At 42.2% G+C, this 15297-nt stretch overlaps 1 protein-coding gene and 1 long non-coding RNA gene across 4 annotated transcripts; one reads left to right on the forward strand and one right to left on the reverse strand.

The window, feature by feature from the left end:
* Positions 1 to 993: 993 nt before the first annotated feature.
* LOC133907906 (uncharacterized) lies at positions 994 to 2874 on the forward strand. 3 transcript variants are annotated; one of them, XR_009908050.1, is made up of 2 exons: positions 994 to 1618; positions 1767 to 2874. It is a non-coding gene; the product is annotated as an uncharacterized LOC133907906 (long non-coding RNA). The 3 variants fall into 3 exon arrangements; XR_009908051.1 differs by having other exon boundaries at positions 1783 to 2874; XR_009908049.1 differs by having other exon boundaries at positions 2606 to 2874.
* Positions 2875 to 3266: 392 nt separating this feature from the next.
* LOC133907905 (protein ENHANCED DISEASE RESISTANCE 2-like) lies at positions 3267 to 14005 on the reverse strand. The gene is made up of 21 exons (XM_062350012.1): positions 13537 to 14005; positions 13400 to 13453; positions 13050 to 13115; positions 12754 to 12860; positions 12343 to 12416; positions 12112 to 12255; positions 11988 to 12028; positions 11798 to 11898; positions 11598 to 11693; positions 11175 to 11239; positions 10992 to 11063; positions 10718 to 10873; positions 9577 to 9797; positions 9459 to 9498; positions 9215 to 9369; positions 9001 to 9102; positions 4830 to 4874; positions 4424 to 4564; positions 4156 to 4251; positions 3932 to 4033; positions 3267 to 3848 (listed from the first exon to the last, which is right to left on the reverse strand). The coding sequence occupies exons 1-21, from the start codon at positions 13792 to 13794 to the stop codon at positions 3750 to 3752; spliced, it is 2235 nt and encodes a 744-aa protein (XP_062205996.1). The 5' UTR covers positions 13795 to 14005; the 3' UTR covers positions 3267 to 3749.
* Positions 14006 to 15297: the final 1292 nt, after the last annotated feature.

Raw genomic sequence — 15297 nt, forward strand, 5'->3', positions numbered from 1 at the left:
CATGAAGGGGTTAATTAGTTTTTTTTCCCCTTCTAGCGGATGACAGCACATTCCAAGACGCACTCGCTCGAGTTGTGAACTTTCATTTGCCACTTCGAGGTTTTTTTCTCCACCACTTGGCATTTTTCTTTTTTTTTTCCATGACCACTCTACCCTCTCCAGCCTTGTCATCTTCCTCTTCTGGTCTGGTGGCAGTTGTCCGACCGTCGACGTCGGCGCGCCCGTGCTCCCTCTCGGCATTTTGTAAACGCTGCAGCTCGAGGCCATGATCCTTGTCTGGTACTCGACGCAACACCCTCTGCCACCGTCATCGTAGGGGGCCACGGCTGCTTTCCGCTTTCACAGACGTCGGCCTCGCCTCGACAAAGTGTGCAGCGACGGCCGGAGATCGCCAGCTCTCGCGCTGGAGCATGCCACCAGCCCCGGGCTGCCTCCCCGTTGCAAGAGTTCAATGTCTCCAACAATTTGATGTTAGAGAGGATTCCGGCACCGATTGCGGGGTTCCCGACAACGGCGTTCCTTAGGAATATAATGTCGGTCTGTGTATCAAACCACTCCCACCATGCAAGGATGAGGCATAGCAGACGAATGCAACGCGTCGATTAATGCATCCACGACATGGCAGTGCTCTCCGGCTGCAGCCATTGTGGCGTCTTCGGCCTTAGGGATGAGACCAGTGGACGAGCAAGCAGCAAGGCCGACAAGCACGGCGACGGGCGACGCGAACGATGAGGCGGGAGAATGGAAGAGGGGGAGGAAGATCGGCTCTAGTCGCTACCTGGTCTGACCGCAGAGTGAGCGGGCGAAAAGTTCATCTCCACTCAATTTCCATGTCGGCAGGGGCAAAAGAAAAGAAAAGAAAAATACCATGTGACTCAAAGTGACAAAACGAGCAATTTTTTGTGGCCCCTATGTAACATTTTGGCACAGCATCTCGAATGAATGTCTTTGGGAATATACCATCTGTTAGAGCGAAATAATAATAATTAACCCGTAAAGAGGAAGAATCATGTCGGGTTGAGCCTTCAGAGCAGGCCGACCCGCATGGAGTAATACGTGTTGGGCTTAGGCCCATTTGGCCTTCTGTCCATTCTACTGCTACACCACAACTACACAAGACTAAGACTAGCTCCAAGGGGTTCCGTCGCGCGTGCCGTTCCCTTCGCGATGGGAAAAAGAGGGCGACGGGAACCAAACTCCAGCCCTAACGCCTTCCCGTCACGAGCCGGGGCGGGACGGGATAGGAGAGCCCGTGGGAACCTCTCTCCTATCCCATCACGGTTTCGCCAAGCGGGGCGGGGGCTGGCGGTTGCGCTTGGGCGGAAGAGGCAGAAGACGCCACCTCTCAGCTTTAGCCGCCACCTCCTCTCCTCACTTTCCTGCCCAGAGCACGAACCTCATCGGCTGGATTCCTCTCCTATCTCTTTGTTTCCCATTAGCTGAGCCATCCTCTCGAGTTCCTTCTGTTGCTAGCACTATGGGGTAATAATTTTGTGGGATTCGATTCGGGGAACGGAGAGGAGAAGCCAGATCGATTTGTAGAAGGACAGATCGAGGTGGGAGAACAGCTGATCGAGTTGGGACAGGGCGATATGAGTTCAAAGAACAGCCGATTGAGGTATGCCTTACTCGTTTCCTCTGATGTCATTCTGTGTGTTTTTTTTTGTGAGTAAATACAGTGCAGTACAAAATTTGTATGCTCATCTGTACAATTATTGCTCATTTTTTGGATCTACGTAAGGATTTGCTTGTTTCTTCTCATGTAGACCTAATTCTGTTCAGATATAAGAACTTGTGTTCTCAGGAAGGAGCAGAAACTGTGATTTAGTTCAATAAGTGTAGCAATCGATTGTATTTTTTTCCCTGATGTGTTAGGTATTCATCGATCATGTATTATCCATTTTGCTACTTAGGCGTTGTTTCTTGATTGTTCATCTATTTTAGAAATGCACATGTTCAGACAAGTTCAGAGATGCACATTGTTCATTTATAATTTTTGCTACTTTGATGACTCTCCAGTAGAAAGTTCAGAATGTTCAGAATTTCAGTTATTTCATAATAATGATTTCATCGTTTGATTTGTTAAACCTTGTCTGACAAGCATGTTGCTGTACGAAGTAACTAGATTTGTGTGTATGATACTTTTGACAACAGATGCAAATTTTTGCATGTGCTTTGCGTGTGATGAACTAATAGTGGACGCTTTGACAACAGATAGAAAGCAAACTGGGATTGCTATTTTGCAGGGTACCACGCTTGCAGAGAAACTAGTGGAGGATGAGAGCCAGATGGATTCTTAGTTGTCCCCTTGTCTTTTGCATCTCAATGCGACTGGCTCCACAAAATCACAAAAAGTTTTCCATCTCAGAGCACACTATAATAGATTAATTGGCTTCTGATTGCTACGTCTTTCAGCTTTGATTATCTACCCTGAGCCCATATTGTTGCTTACAGCCGGCTTTTACTTTCATTACATTTTTTAAGCTCCCAGAATTAGGACTATTTATTTGTTTCTTTCCAGTTTCCACCCCTGTATAAGTTTACATCATATCGTAAATTAGTAATACTCTTTGATCTCAGCTAATTTGTTGGTACTGTGTTTCAGGCATATACTGTACAAGTTCAGCCGCTGAAGCCTTGGCTTGACCAGTGCAGAGGAATCCCAGGTTGAGTACTTTCGAGAAGCAGCTCTCAAGAAAGAGTTTAGGTTTTGCGCAATCTCGTGTGGAATCTCTGTTGTTTTTATAGTCGAACTTTTTGGGAAATATTTTGTAGGATGAATTAGTGCAGCATCAACAAAGAAGCCATCTAGCTGCCGTGTATATGTTCAAAAGCCAAAAGGCGATATATACAAAGTTTTAAATCTTCTGAGTAGTTCTCCAGTAATTATAGCAATTTGTATTTATTTTTTTTTAAGTTCAAAAGCCAAAAGGTGATATATACGAAGTTTTAAATACATGTACAGTATATACGTGCCATGTATTGTAGTTGTATTGTATACGTCGTGACAGCTATGCGAAAATGATAGAATATTGAAAGTCTGTTGAGAAAAAGAATGTTATTGAAGTGCAGAAACTTAAAGGGAAGAGTCTATGGAAATCCCTTAAGAAGGGATTTTAAGTTGGGAAGGGAAAGAAACGGTTGGAGATGGTCTAATAGCCAGAGATTTTTATTTTATTTTTTACCTTCCTACTCTCTCAAAAATAATATAAAAAGCACGAGACGGTCTCATTTGCAATACATGATAGATTCCAGACACCACAAAAGATGTTTCAAACGAAGAACACGGCACCACCTTAGTATACATACCGTTGTAGCTCCTACGTTACATTAACATTACACACAAAAAATCAAGAATTGTGTGGTCTATTATGTTTCAACATGCAGCTATCATCATCCCAATTCCCAAACAATTCTGGATGGCCCCTCTTATTCAAGCTGAGCTGGGCCTCACCATCTACCCTCCTGCCTCTATTTCTAACTCTACTATCTTCTCTCTTTCTTTTTTCCCAACACAACTCATTCTAATACCTACATTATTCGCGTCACATTTGCAACACCTAAATACGCGATATAATACATGATTGAACACATGCATAGAAACATCCCCCCTCAGATTCTTCACTGCGTCATAGCCCGAGGAGATGGTATGGGCGCCGGTTGTTGGTTCCTCTATCAATGTATCGTACATTGTATGATGTCAAGGTTCAAGCATAGCAGCTTCACTAGGGCCAATGCTAACACTTGGGTTAATCCTCAAGCACCGGAACTACTGCAGATGACAATTCAACATGAGACACACGAACTGCACCGATCAGCCGTTCTGGGAGCTCCTCGTATGTATTGCCCTGCCGAAAAAATTCAGTTCAGCCAATGACTCGTGCACAGATGAAATGATTGAAACAAGAACTCGAATGGCAAAATTGCCTACCTGGATCAGGAAAGCCATGTCAACAACTAGTGTCGTGATCACACCACACACAAGCCCCAAAACTCCATTTGCCACTGTAGACGAACCAATGTCCACATCTATCTGTGCAGGTCCGTCACCATATTACAACATAAAACATGCATTCAGTTAGTCCAAGACTCCAAGTTCTATTTCTTAGCCAAAAGGGGGAAAACAAAAGTTGCAGAAGATTTTCACAATCTTACTTCCAAATAATTTGCACCACGAATATAGGTGATGTCAACTGCTTTGCCTAATAGACAAGGTGTGCTGCCAACACTTTGACGGACAATCCATGATCCCTAAAATTCAAAATGCCTTTCCTGTCAGACAAAAGGATTAAAAACCGCCAGCAACTAATAAGGAGTTTGAACTTATCTTTTCTTTTGCCCTACCAAATAGAGTATTTCTTACTTCACTTTTCACATCAACCTCGCAGGATTTCTACATCATGACAGATAGAGAGCACTTTACCTTAGGTACAGATGGGATCAGCTTGAACCTACTATTCCGAAATTCATCATCGCCATCAACAAAACGTTGCAACAAGGAATTTGGTATCAATTTCTTCGTAACAAAGTAGAAAACCATGCTATAGTTAGTTGTGCCAGGAACCTACAATAACAAACATACTTACATCAGCAACAAACCATATAGAAAGTGCAAGGACAGTATACAATCATCCATCATTGCTTGCTCACAAAAACAGCGAATAACAATATCACAAGACATGTCTACCAAGCGTGGCAACTGGAATAAATGGCATAATTATAGGGTTATCCTTTCGACACGAGACACAAGAGGCGAGCCTCAGCTATAGGAGCAAACAAAAATATGGCTTCGACTCATTTTGTTAAGTAATGTCCATGGTAATACTTACTTGTAGATTTATTGCCAATGCAAAAAGCCCCTTCTCAGCAGCAACCTAGAAGAGAAGCAAAAGGTTATCAAAAGGAAAAAAGAACAACGTAGCAAGTGCTGAGCTTCACTGAACCAAACTTTCATGGTTAAACATAAAAACCTCAAAAAGAAACCGGAAAAGGCTATCAGCAACTGAATGTCTTAATTATATACATAGAATAGCTAAACATAAGACTGTAAAAATAAAGAACAAAGCATGGCTCTCGGTGCAACAAAATGATGCTATGCTAACAACAAATGATGATATGCTAACAACACGTACAAGTCAGGGCCGGTCCTGAAATTTTGGTGGCTCGGGGCGAAACTAAAAACAGGACCCTATTGAATTGAAACATCAAAAAAATAATTAATATATAAATTGTAAAGATAATATTCGGTGCATTAAAAAAACAGTTTCCGATAAACACTTAAAGTATATCTAAAAACAACGCTCGCCTCAAACCCTTTCTAGAGATATCTTAAACAATTTTATTCTAACATTTCTAGATGTGAAGCCATTGATGATGGTATCAACATCAATCTCATCCAACAATTTCTTCTCAATGCATAGTTGCCAAACCATTTAATCTTTCTTGAGACATTGTGGTAATGCTTGAAGCAGGCGGCACTTCGCGAGGTTCCGTCCGCTAATCCCTCTCCGCCGGCGGCGTTCCTCAAACACAGTTAGCAAGGTGTCGGCTATTGTTATAGTTTGCGATACAACGACTCCAACCCTCCCCAAAATTGAGCTCTCTCTCTCTCTCTCTCTCTCTCTCTCTCTCTCTCTCTCTCTCTCTCTCTCTCTCTCTCTCTCTCCCTCCCTCCTTAAGCCAATGCCATATGCCTGTTTGTGTGTAGTGTATCAATAAAGCAAGCCAGCACTTTGGTCGCTCAGTTTGTTTTTTTTTTTTTTTTGGAAAGGAAGACAGTAGGGGAAGCCCCTACTGTGAAATTTTATTAGAGAGAAAAAATATATAAAAATATAAAAATACAAGAGACCAGCCAGGCAGAAGATGAAAGCCTAAAAGGGGGCCTAGAGAGGCAGCAGAAGTCAGGAAGAGGGATTAGATTCTAGGAAAAAACTGCTTGGATCCAATCTAAGATCTCAAGTCTTTTGTCATCCTTTATTCTGTTTGCTTGAAGTAGAACTTCATCAGCAAAATTTGTCCTCCAGGATTGGACAGAAGGTTGTTTATGCTCAAAGATCATGCCATTTCGTTGCTTCCAGAGGCCCCAAGCAGCAATGATGAAGACTACTTCCATGTAAAAGGCATAATTGAAGCTCTGTTTTGCCTCTGCCATCATACTGAACACGGGAAGGTCCAGATTCCAATTGATTCCCAAGAGGCTCCAGCATCTCTTACTGAAGCGGCATTCAAAGAAGAGGTGAAGTGCAGTTTCTTCAGTGTGCTCTCTGCAGAGGACGCAGTTGTAGTTATTACTTTCAATCTTGAAATTTTTCCTTCGGAGGATGTTTCTTGTGTTCAGTCTGTCCATGAGGAGCAACCAAGAGAAGACTCGAAGTTTGTTGCAGCATTTGGATTGCCAGATCCAAAGGAAAGGGGCTGGAGGCTGAATGTGCTTGTATAGTAGGTTATAGCATTTGTTTGAGGAATAAGTGTATGAACCCCAAATATAGTGCCATTGATCTTTGTGAACTGGATCCTGTGGTATCTGAATACCCTGTAAAAGTTCCTGTAATTTGTTGTACTCCTCATAAGCTTGAATGGATAAAGGAATATGGAATTGAGCTTGAATTGAAGTGTCTGCTAGGAAATCTGCCACTGAGATTGCTTTGTTTTTTGCATATGAAAATAGCCTTGGAAGAAGATCATGGAGGAGGTGACCATTTCCATAGGTCCAACCAAAATAGAGCTGATTTTCCATTACCTACTTTGCATGTAGCCATTCCCCTGAATAAGTCACTAAGTCTGAGCACATCCTTCCACCAAAATGATCCTTTTTCTGGAGCAGCATGTGGCACTTTTCCATCGGAATAGTAGGTTGCCCAGATCAATTTAACCCATGGCAGCTCCTTCTGGTTGTAAATTTTGTCTAAATGCTTGATTAGGAGTGCATTATTTTGGTTTCTCAAGTTGACCACTCCCAGTCCACCTTTGGCTTTTGGTTTGGTTACCTTCTTCCATGCCACCAGCGGTTTGTGTGCTGCTGTAAGATCAGCCCCCCTCCAGAGGCAATGTTTCCTGGCTCTGTCAATATACTCAATAACAGTTACTGGAATCTGGAGAGTACACATGGCATATGTTGGTAGTGACGATAGAACAGAGTTGACTAGCTGAAGTCTGCCCGCTTGGGTCAACCAACATGAGGTTGCAGTGAGTCTTCTTTCTATTTTGTTCATCAGTGGTGTATAGTCTTCAACTTTTGGCTTTGTTGTTCCCAAGGGTAGTCCCAAATAAGTGAAAGGTAATTTTCCCAGTTGACAACCAAAAACTCTAGCTAATTGATTAGCCTTTTCTCCAGTCATATTAAGAGGCACCATGCAAGATTTATCATAGTTCACTTTGAGTCCAGTGGATTGTGAGAAGGTTTCCAAGAGCCCTTTGAGACAAAATAATTCTTTCTGAGAAGCTTTCAAGAAGAGAATGGTGTCGTCTGCATACTGGATTATGGGAAAGTCACTAGTAAATCTGGCAGGAAAAGGAAAGCTGAGAAGGTTCATGTTGTGTGCCTTGTTGATAATGCATTGCAGAAGGTCAGCTACCAAGACAAAGAGAGGGGAAAGGGGATCACCCTGCCTGACTCCTCTCCTGCAGTGGAAGTATTTTCCAGGGACTCCATTCAGCAGAATTGCAGAGGTCCCTGAGTTTAGGATTCTTTCAGTCCATCCAATCCATGTGCTGTCAAAACCCAAATGTCTTAGCATGTCCAAAATTGTGTTGTACTCAATTGTGTCAAAGGCTTTTTCAAAATCCAATTTAAATATTACAATTTCTTTCTTAGAGTGTTGACATTGGTAAATGTACTCAAAAGCCCATGCTAGGCAATCTTGTATGGTTCTGTTTTTAATAAAGCCATATTGGTTCTCATGTATAATTGGAATGATAACTAACTGAAGGCGGTTTGCCATGAGTTTTGTCAATAACTTCAGGGCACAATTCAAGAGAGAAATTGGCACTGCTCTTGGAAGATAAGATAGCTGTTGACTTCAATTAAATCATGGTATTTCATCCCTTTGTTGAATCAAGCTATTTAAGTTTAGCAAGCTCATGCCGCAATACCATTAATCTATTTATGAAGGTTGGACCAGGATCATCTATGGCTACTTTCAACTGAAAGTCTGAATATGACAAGCGGACAGTTCAGCTGAGCATAATTCAGTTAGCAAGATATAATAGTACTTCTGGGATAAGGTGTTGACTGATTCCAATTCATAACCTGCTAGTTTTATGTACTGATTATTCAGAACATCTGTGTTCCAATAACTCATGCTTTGGGCATATGAAGACGACACCAGCTATCGATTCAGACATGACGAACTTAAGCCCAACTAATCTTCATTATCGTGGCTTGTTTCAGAGCTTCTTGTTGACCAAGAAGCAGTATTAGCGTGCAGTTAGACATGCTAATTTTTGTGGCAAAGCGGAGTGCACTGAAAGCGTAAGCAAGCAGGATCCACAACCGCTGCACAGTGCACACCAACGCGTGAGTGAGTCCACGCGGTCGAGGGGTAGCAAAAGAGGTGATCCAGGCACTAGAGAGTGGTACGAGCTTGGGGCGAGTGTCAACGGAGGAGGGGCACAGAACCGGGCGAATGGGGCGAAGGAGGAAGGCAAGCTCGTGCCAAGCAGTGGCGGCAGACGGGGTGAGTGGAGTGCTCCACGTGAGGGACGAGGTTACAAGGCCAGGGCCTGCACGATATGGGAGGGGCCCCTGAGTTTTGGGGTCCAGCGCGGCCGCCCTGGTACAAGTACAACCCTGACACCCAACAAGAAGAATATGACTGTATCCAAGCATCATTTTATCTACTAATTAACAAGGACTAGCACTAACAGGAGCACCAATAATTCAGTTTCACAAACAGATGAGAGGGTTCCATGTGGTACGAAAATTAGAAGAGGGCGCTACCTATGTCCTTGTTTCTTTATTACAGATTAGTTAATAATATCAGGACTCAAAGATGAACTCACTTGAACCGCGCAACCTTTTCTTCTAGAAACATGATCCATTCGTTTTGCATCTTTAAACCAGTCAACAGCAACAAGTTCCATAAGAGGCTTTCCTGCAGGAACCTATGAATAAAGAATAAAAATCATAAATAACAGGGCCCCAAAACAGCCAAAAAATTCTACAGCACTAGTAGCAACATGATGAGTGTGGTCTACTGCTGGGGAAGATCAAAACCTTGCTTTTATCATATACAAAATTCTTGCTTCGCACTCTGAAGTTGTTCCCCTCAGATATTTTCCAGCAGTCACGACTATTATCATGGTCATCCCGACGTAAATTTCCAGAAAACCCGGACAAATCAATCTGATCTGAGTCCTCTTCATCCAGCCCTAGAATTCATGAAGCCAATTGGAATATGTGAACTAGACTCTTGTTATTGTAAAGATAATCTCAAGGAAAACAGAATATTACGATATACCTGGCAGTCTAACATCTGCAGCATTCTCATGAGTTGATGACTGCACAGAAAACATAATCCTGTTTAAAATATGTTAGGAAAGATCCATTGGGACAAAAATTATAAGTAATTCATCAACCTCCTGCTCCGATTCAGGTAACTGAAATTCTTCATCTTCATCAGACTCCTCATCGAGCATTGTAGAATGTCTGCTTTGGTTCATCGGAAGGCTGGTTTGCACAGTATTGTCTTGTGCTTTTCTGCCTTTCTTAGAAGGAATAGATGGAGCCATGCTGACCATAACAGGTATCCTAGGAAGCATTTGACTTTCATCACTTTGTGAAAACCATTCCCTGAGCCCTGTCAGAGGTAAAAGAAGGCACAATGTAAGTGACAGAGCATAGATCAAGTTCAGCTACCCAGAAAATGCAAAAAGCCATGCTGGTCATCCATAACCGTAAGTCATATGTGTAAGAGGCTAAGAGCGAATGAAAGGAGTATTAATAGCAACACCAGAGATGAAAAGATACATACCGACTACATACTCGTAATGATACACCGCACTTTTTCAGGACTACCCATCATCTAAGTCAATGATTTTGCAGAAAATATGGAACACGCTTGAGCAGTCATGCACAAGAAAAATTCTGCAACTGTCTCCTATGTGTGTCATGCATGTCAATATGTGGCGCAGCACACATATAGATTATTCTCAACTCTCAGGGATAAAATAGGGATCATACATGGCAGGCCGGTGAACAGCAGCCTACACACAAGATGGCAGGATGCACAGGAAGGCCTCAAAAAGTGTAGGAATTCTACAGTGATGACCTGTTGGCTGATGGACCTAAGGTGGTAACAGCCTTGGAATGATTTGCAGAAAACAGGTCTTCAAACGAAATGAGGGGCTGGACAAGGTACTACGAAAAAATGTTGGTCCAAACAGCATCTCCAAAAGAAAAGATATAGTACTGTTAGTTTAGCAAGCACAGTCGCATCATGAACCCTGGACACAAACCCGTTAATTCATCTGACTTTACATGGACTTCCCGATACTTTTAAATGACCAAACACAAAAATGTATGGACACTGACCAAGCAAGCAATTAGACAACAAGGTCCCGTTCCAATTAAACCACCTACCACAATCAGTTACCCAAAATCCTAAACAAGAACAACATAAAAACAAATGTTTTCTCTGAGTACTATTTATGACACAGAATATTAATAGTGCTATCTTGCAAAACTTTGTTCAGAAGCTTATTCCACAAGAAGTTCTACCAGCAACACTGTTCAGCATATGAAGGAGGCAATGCTGCTGATATGAAGGTACATAACCAACCCCCCAACCCTTTAAATCTATCTGCATAAGATGCTGCACTTGTGTTCGGATTCTTCCATTACGGGATTTCAGTGGAGAGATATTGAAGCCACCACCTACAGTATATGCAACAGAGAAAAAGGAAAAGGTTAATAAAAGGTAGTGCTGGTAGCTATACACTAAAATAAATGCAAATGATGTGCTGTAGTGAATTCATCAGAGCAATTTCCATACTCTCAATATGTGCCCTCACAAATCCTGGTTGTGGACCACAGTTTGCGTGCTCTCTGGATTGAAACAGCACAACTGCAAATGAAAATTACAAAATACAATCGAAGTCATGAAAACAAAGTACTACACGTTCGTGCACACATGTTGTATGCGCACATGGCTATGTGTAACCCCAAGAATACCAACCATAACTTCCATCGTCATTACGCCGCCAATATCGTACATAACAAAGGTCGCGAGGCCAAACAAACCTGGTAAAATATTCATCAAATCCATGTCAGACTCCAGAAAATAGAAATTAATTAAATGACTCTAAAATCCATGATGAATATAAGATGAAATCTAAAGCTTAAAAGTCCAATAAAACACATAATGTAAATTAATATTTAATCCATGTTCCCCAGAACTATATTTCAATAAATTTAAGCAACTGAAACGTTATCAGCTGCACAACAAAAGTATCTTTCATGAATATAACATAATGGCATGTTTGCTTGTAAACCAAGAAAAATGATGCCTCATTGCTTCTAGAATTTGCAATAAGTTCACACTTCCTATGGAGAATAACAGGAAAAGAGAGGAATATTTGCAGTAGCATGCAAAACATACATTGGGAACCAATCCAATTGTAGCCTATGGTATAGTATTGCAGTGTGGCCATCGACCTCATCTACTAAACTACCATACTGAAAGCTGCAGTCCCACCTTACAGAACAAAAAGAAAAATAGTATGAAAATTTTAATTAAAAATATATATAACGCACAATTGTGGAGTTAATCTATTGAAAGTCAAAACAAAGACAATGTACTCAAAACGTGTAGTATCCATGCTCATGACAAGCTGAAATATAGCCTCGCAGGAGGCTTCAACCACACCAACAGCCTTCATTGCTCTGCTACAGCTTCTTGCCTATAATAAGTACACATGTGTCAACGAACAAGAGAATGTGGCCAGAGATTACAACTACCTGTACATACCTAAAACCATCATGAACTTACAAGATAATCAACATCTTGGAGCTCCTCAAAAATGCGGAGACCTGAAGAAATTAACGCCATATCAGAAGACCAGCCCAGTTACACAGCAGAGAAACAGAGTTAGGGGCAAAGCGCAAGTTCTTGCCATTCTGGCATCTAAGAAGACGCCAGTGTTTTCTAGAGAAAACTTGGTCAGGGCTTCCCTGATTTGATATTCCCATATCATTTTCACGGGTCCAATCATACATATCATTTTCACGGGTCCAATCATACAATGATTCAGGAGGACCTACAAACAGCAGGAATAGAACAATTCTTTATTAAGCACTGGAACAAAAGTAATATATGGAGGGGAATAGACAATACATGTACAGACCATTCCCAATTGTTGTTCTCCTCAGCAGTGATTGTTGATTGTCCTCCTCCTCTTCTTCCTCTTCATGACTGTACCTGCCAGAAGAGAATAAGGGCACGTGTCATTTTCATAACAGATAATAATTCTACAACACTATCATGTAACAGATGGGAACAAAGTTGAACTCAAGCTCTAGTGGAGTATGAGGTGTCTCCAATATACACAAACTTCAAGAGTTCAAACGATTTCAATAACTCAGCTACAAAGAGTTTAAATATTCAGCTCTAGAAGAAATTAAATTACTAAGGCATTTTATATGGTTTCAAGGCCATATTTCCCTTCTTTAATGATCAAATGGAACAGAAATGGGTACAGCACAAGTACAAATGGAAGGCATAACTGGCAACAGAACCCTGGTAATCTACCACTTACTGGCTTTCGCGATCAGAGGAAAAAGATTTCCTCCCATCTTCTAAGTTAGCCTTTTGCTGCGATGAGGTAAAGGCTGTATTACCATCAGCCGGCACCACTCCTTGTTGCTGCATCGTTTAAAAAAAACGAATTTAGGTAGATTTTGGGGGCGGTGTGCAATTGAATATACTGGTGCCAGGTTGAGGGGAAAAGAAATAACAAAATTGCCTTTGTCCTAGTTTCATAATCAGTGTCATGAAGCAGTCTTTAACATAAGTTCCAAAACAGGTGAGATTTAGGATTTGCTCATGTCGAACCTGATCAATGACCATCTCAATCTTCTCCTTCCAAATTAGAGCCTCCTGGATGTTGAATGCTGCCATCTGGTACATGTGACATAATGGCGATTGAGTTAGACGCTTGAACACTAGGTCATTTACTTATCAAAGTGAAGGCATGGTGCAAATCCAGCAAGCGTCCAGAACATTTAGGCACAAAAGAGATGCCACTGAACGAACTTGGCGATGACAGGAAGCAAATTGCAGCCTACTGTTGGATGCACTAAACACACAGAAGAAAGCGGTTTGCCTTGATAATTGAGGAGATTCTTTTTTGCCTACTATGCTCTGCAGTAAAGGAAGTCGGCTCATATGAATTTTGGAGTTACCGTGATGCGGTGGTGCTTCTCCCTTTTGTTGTAGACGCATAATACGTAAAGCATCTGCAGCGGGAGAGGGGATGGAATGGAAATGAATCATAGTACAACAACTGAAGTAGATGAAGAAGATGAAGAAGAAGAAGTACATGTCCATGGTGCATCTTGAGTCCCCTGTCCTCGACCCTGCAATTACCGTCGATGTGGAGGGACTTGATGGGGAGCTTGCCGCCGCCCCCGACCTTGTCCGCCTTGTGCTGCGGCTTGCGCTTATAGTAGGACAGCAGCCGCGGCTCCAGCACAAAGTAGCGCGTGTGGATGAAGGACCGCCCGATCTTGCGCCGCCCGTACCGGACCATCCACCCCTCGTACACCACCACTGAGGACGAGGACGAGGACGACGACATCCTCCTCCTCAGATCCTCGCTTCCGTTCCCTCGATCACAGTTCAGCAACACAGCATCAAGTGGCAATCGATTCGATCCAACAACCTCTGCGACAGATCCTGCTGCTGAATTCTCCCCTCCTCTCCTCTACTCTCCTCTCATCTGTGGGGTAGTCGTCTCCTCTCTCGGCCTCCGCCCTCCGCCGAGCATGGATGCAGATGCCAGAGTTGCTGCTGGGCTAAGCTGGCACGGGCCGGTCCTGGGCAGCTATTTCTCAGCCCGAAATTTTTTGGCTCGGGCTCGATTTTCTGGCCCAATGGGTTTATTGGGCGGGACTGGTCACAGATTTTAGGCCTGAAAAAATTAGGCTTTTTCTCAGGGCGCAAAATGCTCATGTCTAATACCCATGCATCCATCTCATACTGTTAGCTAAGCAATTTTCCCTTTTCCTTTTTTTTTTTTTTGCTAATCAAAGAACATAAATACTACTAAGCACCAGCTACACTCTGCACTACTGCTGCCTAAAAAGTAAAGAACAATCTGCAGTACCACATAAAAGGTGAGGAATATGATTGAGTCAGTGACGTCTCGAACTTGATTTGAACCTTTGATTCAATATCTAGCCACATATCTTTGAATCACAGTTCAAAACAAGTTCGAGGTGTCACGGCGCTATTGCCGCTAACAGCTTACCGCTATAGTGAATCGCTAAACGAGCTATAGCGGCTATAGCTACGTTAGCAGAATTTGCATGTTTATTTTAACACGATTGAGTCTCTAAAATGTTATGGCGGCCCTATAGACTAATCAAATAGCGTGCCACATCACCGCAAAATTAATCAAATCAATGTATTAATAAATAGATTTACCAAGATTGCCTCAATTTGGCTTGAACCAAAGCCCCCTTTTGCAACACCCATTCGAGTCACAACTCGCACTCATCATCGATAGTGACGTGCTCACTCCTTCACATTATCCTAATCTTACCTCCTCAACCTCAGCTTGCCTCAACCGTTAGCCATATCAATAAGACGTTTTCATGGTGACATCTACGATGTATGCCTTGATTCTTTGTCACCTTACTGATATGGTACATTTGGATGTATAGATCAATGATGTGTCCATTTGTGCACTAAATATCATGTTTTTTGTTGCATTTAGTATTAATAATTGCTTATCGTTTTTTATCGACTGCCCATTCATTTTCCCTGAAGGACTTGGAGTAAATCACATGTTTCATGCGAGAGAAATGAGCCACTGACGGCGTTTCACTTAGGAAAGAATAAAGCGTGGACACGCCAGTATACAAGTAAAGAGATAATAATATAAAGGAAAACACTAATCTTTATTCATTCACTTGAATTCGTAAAGTACAGGTTTTCCAATTACATCACATATGCTACACAACACACGCATCTGACTAATCATAGCGATCATGTCTTCTTGGTTTCCGGTGCTTCGTGAAGCTCTCCGATTAATTACATATGTCTTCACATACAACCTCCGATTGAGCTGCGCTTGATG

This window comes from Phragmites australis, chromosome 24 (assembly GCF_958298935.1).
Source record: "Phragmites australis chromosome 24, lpPhrAust1.1, whole genome shotgun sequence".
NCBI classification, from domain to species: domain Eukaryota; kingdom Viridiplantae; phylum Streptophyta; class Magnoliopsida; order Poales; family Poaceae; genus Phragmites; species Phragmites australis.